General features: G+C 33.9%; 2 protein-coding genes across 2 annotated transcripts in view; one reads left to right on the top strand and one right to left on the bottom strand.

Moving 5' to 3' along the window:
• LOC107439721 (uncharacterized) overlaps nt 1–1,079 on the bottom strand; it is a 25,668-nt gene extending 24,589 nt beyond the window's left edge. Inside the window, exon 1 of the mRNA XM_016052399.3 lies at nt 790–1,079. Within this exon, the coding sequence (XP_015907885.1) occupies nt 790–792 (3 nt within the window). The 5' untranslated portion in view covers nt 793–1,079. The remainder of the gene's footprint in view (nt 1–789) is intronic.
• Nucleotides 1,080–6,407: 5,328 nt separating this feature from the next.
• On the top strand, nt 6,408–7,255 carry LOC122270581 (uncharacterized; the record flags this gene model as incomplete). The annotated part of the gene is given in 1 exon segment (XM_043048457.1): nt 6,408–7,255. A coding segment is annotated over 1 exon segment (798 nt), but the record flags the coding sequence as incomplete, so codon positions are not given.
• Between the last annotated feature and the right edge of the window lie 6 nt (nt 7,256–7,261).

The following is a 7,261-nucleotide window of genomic DNA, read 5'->3' as shown; positions in this document are numbered from 1 at the left end:
ATAAGATTTTGAGGCATCAGCTGCTTAAACATATCTTTTTGGTTTATTTGTTTGATCTTGATGTCTTATTTGTTAATTACCATTATATAATTATTTTTAAACAGCCCCTTTACAATAAAAACTGGTGATCAGTAATTACCCCAGAAGTGATCAGGAATTACCCCAGAAATGATCAAGACCAGGGGTAATTCCTGATCACTAAAAATTTAAAATCTTTTAAATTCTAATTAGATTTTCAAACAAAAGAAGGTGGCATTGGACTCATCTCATATAGCCTCAAACTTCCAGTAAATATTAAAATTCTATTTTGAATAGTTTTTTCACAAAATAGATGTTTGCGTTTTTTGATCAGGAATTACCCCAGGTCACCCTAGTTCAGCAATTTCAACATAATGTTAAACTGACTAAAAAAGGCACTGGATATAAAATGATAAATAAATTATAGAGAACATTTTTTTTTATCTTTACCAAAATGTATTTTCAATAAACATATAGCCTATTAATAAACTAATAACAAAGTTTCAGATATATCAAGTGTTTAAAATCAGCAAAATTAAAATAAAAGTTTAATACAAAATTAAAGAAATGCCCATTTCTATTAAGATCGTTAAAGAAGATAGAACTATTGTCATAAATAATTCAAAAAATTAAAACCACAAGTCAATATTAAGCAAATTTCAAACATTTCCTGAACTTAATAGAATGTTACCGTTTTACTGTCTTAATTATTTTCTCCAAATATTTAACAAAATTCTATACAAAATAACTAAGACGTGTAAGTCTACTTACCATATTGATAATCAAAAACAAATAGTGGGACCAAATAATAATAAACTGACGATGTACCAATTTCAGAATATTTTCAATTTCAGAACAGTTCAAATTTGAAAGAATTAAAAACTTCAATCCAAACTAGATCATGTCTTGCTTTAAATTTAGAAACTGAAATCCTATCGGTAAAATTGTAGAATGACACGCTATATATAACATAAATAATTTATTTGGGTCAAGAATTAAACATCGTTTTGCTAGGTTCTTTCCCTTTTAACAAGTAGTTGAGTACTTGAAAACTTTTCCCGAGCGATTTTGAAAAGCAGAAAACTTTTAACAGATCGGTTTAACGCACAAAAAGCGGCGCTAGCATCTGTGTCGGTAATATTTTCTAGTATCCTCACTTCATATAAGCACTGTGCATAATCGCGTTGATCATTAAAATGCAATAAAATTTAACTTCTAGGATTTTTTTATTTCTGAAAACCGATATATAATTTTGTATATTGCTTAAAGATGTCTATATATCTATTGTAATTTATTTGTTTGTTTATTGAAGTCTTAAAACCAGAGATCATTCAGATTACGGGCAGTTAGATCTTGATTTAAAGACAGTTTTCAGATCTCGGGTTAAATTACTACTAAAGGAAGGATATTTGCTTATTCAATCATAGTTACTAGTTTCAAGAGTCTTTTGCTATATTTAAATATATATTTATGATGTGTGCGTTTATATGATGTATACATTTAGCAAAATGAATTCAAAACTGAAAACTTTTGAATTGAGACGCATATTTTTCTTAAAAAAATAAGCAATGCAACCATAAATTTGTTTAATTTTTTTATGAGATTAAAAAAACTTTTTCGTGAAAACAATTATTCGCAGATTTTACTTTGAATTTGATTGTGAAGCGTCTATCAATTACCGATCTTTATAAAAGCCTTTAAACTCCTTGTAGAGTTTAAGTCATGATTAATTATAATTTGTAAGGTATCAACGCGCAAACAGTTATTTGAATTAATAAAAAAAATACATACATATATTCCTATCAAAATCTGTCAAATCATTTCTTTTTATCTGAAAATAATTATCTACTCTGCCAGAGAATTGCAATTAATCAAATGCTTTACTCTTGTAGCTTAGATTACTTGCAAAATTGTTCTTTGTTTTATTTTAATTTTTTCTGTGACTACTTAAATGAGGCATCGTTTATTTTAATCATTTGAATTTCAGAATTTAAAAAATCAACTTTCATAAATACACGAGTTTTTATAAGAAAAATTTTAAAATTTACAATTAATTTGAAAGAAAAAGTGTGTTTAACATCTGTAAAATTTGCAAATTTCAGATTTTTATAGCTCACAAACAAAGGTAAAATGTTATTTTTGTTTTGACAAATTGATCACTAGAGGGCGTCGATACATAAACTACTGACTAGACCAGTAATGTTGAAATTTACCATATGACGTCCGTTTGGTAGAAGTTCCGAAAAGCGACGAATCGTTACTACATTCCTCTTGTCCATAGTCTTAGCTTCGCGGACTTTTCCTATTCTTAACATTGCAATCAAAGACTTGAACTGCTTAAATACTTCATTTAACTTGAATGGTACTTTTATAGTACTTAATATGGTGCTTAAATGGAATGGAATGTGGTACTTTTATTTACATCGCAGTAGAGCTACACAATGGGCTGTTGGCGACGGTCTGGGAAACATCCCTGAGGATGATACGGAGACAACATACACACATACTTCAAATCTCGTTTTATAGGGAGAACACATTCATATTCATACACCATCCATTCGTATATCATAATTTTGACCTGAACCAGAGCACGATCAATCTCCAATCCAGTACCATCAGATCTAGAGGTATTAATTTGTTGTAGAAACTTGGAGGGCATTTATTAAATTATACTAAGTAAATAATATTCGAACTTAATACTCTAAATTTCATTTTAAGAGTAGTATGCGTTCACTGAAGTGCAATGAAATATATTTTTAGATAATAAAAGAAATTAAAAATTAATTCAAATAAATAGGCCGTCATACCGAGAGATCGTGAATTCGATGCTCAGTGGTGACACGGGAACATTAATTTCGCACATCTTCTGCAGCATTTTAAACGTATAAATCAAATACTAAATTTTTATTTTGCATTTGTATATATCTTTTGTTTCAAATTTATTATGTTGTAGTTCATTTACGTCGCACTTGAGCTGCACAATTTTTCTATTGGCGACGGTCGGGGAAACATCCCTGAGGATGATCCGAAGATATGCCTTCACAATTTTAATCATCTGCAGAGGGGATGGCAGCCTTGCTTCGGTAGCCCGACGACCTGCGCGTGAAGTCGAGCTCTTTATGGTATAACAGTTTAACGAGGACCAATACCGTACACCCTCCAGGGTGGAATTCAACTGCAACATCGACTGTCTTAAGACGGGTGAAATCGTAACTTTCGCAATGCATGATGGGAAATCTCGTAAGTTTCAATTCAACTGAAACACTTANACGCGATATGCGATATATGCTTGTAGCTTTCTTTCCTTGTTTATTCACTGTGCAAAAGAATCTGATTGGACAAAAATATTTTGACGTCACTGCTGATCGTAGGGAGAAACATGTAACAAAATCCCCGTCTTAAGCCAGGGTACATTTAAGATACGACGCAAGTGTTTCACTTGAATAGCTATTTAAGACGATAGGCGTAACTTCCCGAACTTAAGACCGTCGCATACGTCGAGTGGCGTGTCTTAAGACTGTTTCAGTTGAATCCCAGCCTCAGTCCCTACGCACGCAGACTGATCCAAGTGGTCACCCTCCCGGTCACTGACAGCAGCCAGTGACGCTTGACTTCGGTGATCTGCTGGGAACCGTGACTTAACGATAAGTCCACTGCGGGACTTCAAATTTTTTAAGTTACAACCTTTTCAGAAACGTAAGATGTTTTTGAGGTTGACAGATATAAAAAATACACCTGAGGTAGGATGTTTTGCACCAGAAATAACCTCAATTTCAACCTCCTTTACAGCTCATAAAATCATTCTCATATATCAGCAATAATTTAAATTTAGATTGGGCGAAATCATTCACGCCTCAAAAATAACTCCGTTAAACTGGTTGCTCAAAAATAGAAAGAAAAGTAGTTTCTTATATTTATTGATTTACAATCAAAGATTTCGTTCAACTGATTATATTCTACATTTTTTCTAATATGGTTTTCTTAAGAAGTTAAGAGAGGATTGTGAATGATTGACTGAATGTAAACAATAGCTTCCTAAAACCGGAAGAAATTTAGAAGACTTCCGGTGTATCCCTCCGCTTATGATATCCTTATAAGGCGATGCGTAAACAGGTTTAATATTCTAAGAAGTTTTATAATTGTGATTTGTGTTTAAATTTACGCGTAATTTTACCATTCATAAGAATTTTCCGTAATTTATGAATTTTAACTGGTCTCAAACCTAACACAAATTTAATAAAGTTTATATCGCTGTATTATTGAAGTAAAAGGTTTGCCATGTTTTGAGTGTTATCCCTTATTTGCCTATATTTGTGTAAAATAGCTCAGCTTGTTAGTATTTTTTTTTTTTGTAGTATCAGAGGCGATTGCAAAGCTCGAATACGTAATCTGGGGAGAAGACCGTTTCCAAGTCTTTGGTACTCCCGACTCCCCTCTCCTCCTCTTTTTAGTTGTATTGGAATGTATTACGATATTTTCCCTTTTCTTAATAATTTTCGTATTTAATTATTAAATTATTTTTTAAAATTTCCATGGCACTCTCTTTTAGAATTATGTTAAATGGAGTTTTCAGTTCTATATAGTTTCCTAACTTAAAATATTTTAATCTATTTGAAAATCAAGTCAGAAACTAATGCACTTCTTTCTTCCGTGACTCTCCACATAGTAATGGTGAAAGCATGCGAAGTGTTGCATAGGTAGAGAGTTCTGTTCTACGACACCTGTAGCCCATTTCGATCGCCAATAGTGCATCTTCATCTACTCCTCTTTGATTTATAGAAGAAAAACATTCAAGCAAAAACAGTACCGAAAAGCGACATGCCGTTACTGCACTCCTCTTGTATCGCTAGTTATCGGAGTAGTTTGAGTTTTCACTAAATTTGTCTATTGAATCAAAGACTAGCATTCATTAATTTCTTCCTTTAAATATTAAGTAAATAATATTCGAGCTGAATATTCTAATATGTATACTAACAATACAGTATACTTTTTCTGAAAATAAAATACAAGTTTTTTTTCAGGCAAATGAAAGAAATTAAAAGTCAATTAAAATCGAAACAACAAACTTGGAGGTCAAGGGTTTAATCCCTCCAGTCATGAAACGGGGGAATCTATTTCTCATTTAAACCCTAAAGTATATATTTCAAAGCATTTTAACAATTTAAATCAAGTACTAAATACTTATTTCATGTCTAATTTTTTTTTAAATTTAAAATTGCTTAAAATATGTACTTATAACTCTGCTGATTTCTTCTTTTAAATAATTTTCGAGCAGAATATTCTTATACGTATACTAACAATATTGTATGCCTTTTCTAAAAATAAAATATATATATATATACACTCTATTACAAAAAAATCGACACCCCTAGAAGCAATCGGATGATTGCTTCTGGGGGTGACCAAGAAGCAATCGGATGGTTGCTTCTTGGTGCCAGATTACAGTGATGCATGGCTCGATCAGGACTGGGACGTATAGTCTTTAGCGACGAATCCCGCTTCCAACTTCGTCCTGACGATCATTGAAGACGTGTTTGGAGACGCACAGGGCAGAGGGAGGATCCTGCTTTCACTATTGCACGCCACACCGGCCCTCAACAAGTCATTATGGTCTGGAGTGCCATTTCCATTGACAACCGAACCCCTTTGGTCACTGTTGGAACTTGTATTATTACTGAAGTTAGCATAAGCAGATATATGTTGGGACTTGTATTATTACTGAAGTTAGCATAAGCAGATCTAGTAACAGAAAGAGAGATGATTTTGGTGTTCTATTAAGTTTGTTGACATTTTATACGATATTAAGAATACGAAATAAAGTTTAATTATTATTATACGTTTGTATTACGTTTCAGTTACTTAAGATTACGATAAATTAGATCCTGTATAAGCAGCGATTAAGAATCTTTATTGAGTAACAACAGTCACTTACATTTTGGTCAGGTACACTTAGTGCATAGCGGTACGTCGACGACATCCTAAGACTTGTTTTGCTACCGTTCCTTTTGCAGCGCCCTTGGCTGGTTTTTCAGCAGGACAATGCCAGACCACATGCGGCTCGTGTTGCTATGAACTGTCCGCCGTGTGGCAGCTTGTATTCAGGCTAGAAGCGGGTCAACACCTTATTGAACTTGTTACTGTATCTCTGCAATAAATCATTTACTATTCTGTACATTGTCTTCCTATCCACCAATTTTCGTNTAACAACAAAGTGGCGTCCGTTGATTTTGAACGAACTAAAATGTCTGACGACGAAGCGAAAGCAAAAGATGCAGAGGTTTCATTAGGAAACGACAAGGTTGAGAAATTGAGGAAAGAAAGAACAAATTTACGAAGAATATTTACCACGACTTGTAATAAGTTTGATACGAAAAAGAAATATTTACATCCAAAACATCAAATGGCATTTTAGCCCACCTACCGCACCATGGTATGGTGGATGGTGGGAGAGAATGGTCCGTAGCATCAAAGAAGCTTTACGAAAGTGCTTGGGAAGGGCTTGCGTGACGTACGAAGAAATGCTCACGTTATTGTGCGAAGCTGAAAGTGTTATCAATGGGAGACCACTCACCTATCTTTCAGATGATCCAAATGAAATGACACCAATAACACCAGCTCATTTCATACAAGACATAAGAGGATCAGAAACGCATGACATAGACATTGTCACCTCCAAGCATTTACTGAAAAGAGTAAGGTATCTACAAAGTTTACGTGAAAATTTACGAAAACGCTTCCAGAAGGAATATTTAGGTGAACTTGTACGAAACCCAAAATCTAGGTCAAAGCAGAAGGAAATTTCTGTAGGAGAAATAGTTCTTATTGGATGCGAGGGCACGAAGAGACTGAACTGGCCATTGGGTTGTGTTGTTGAACTGTTTCCTGGCAAGGACGCAATACGAAGAGTAGCGAAGTTACGAGTTGCTAATGGCTACCTCGTGAGACCATTGCAGAGACTGTATCCACTCGAAATGTCTGTCAGTGAGTTTCCATCTGACACAACAGCAAATGAAAAGGATAAACAGGTCGATGTCGACTCTGGTGATTTAAAGTCTTCAGCAACTCCTATCCCAAGACCTCTCAATCCTAATGCTGAGACTTTCATTCCTATGACAGAGGTTTCCCAACCTGTGAAACTGACTCGTAGAGGTCGAAAAATAGTTCCACGCCAACGTTTGGACTTGTAGACGGCATATATTTTAAGCTAGGACTTTAAAATACTTGTTTTTCATAGTGTGTTTAT

This window comes from Parasteatoda tepidariorum, chromosome 4, assembly GCF_043381705.1.
Source record: "Parasteatoda tepidariorum isolate YZ-2023 chromosome 4, CAS_Ptep_4.0, whole genome shotgun sequence".
In the NCBI taxonomy this organism is placed as follows: Eukaryota; Metazoa; Arthropoda; class Arachnida; order Araneae; family Theridiidae; genus Parasteatoda; species Parasteatoda tepidariorum.
The sequence above is the reverse complement of the archived record's forward strand: the minus strand, read 5'-3'. Positions and strand labels throughout refer to the sequence as shown.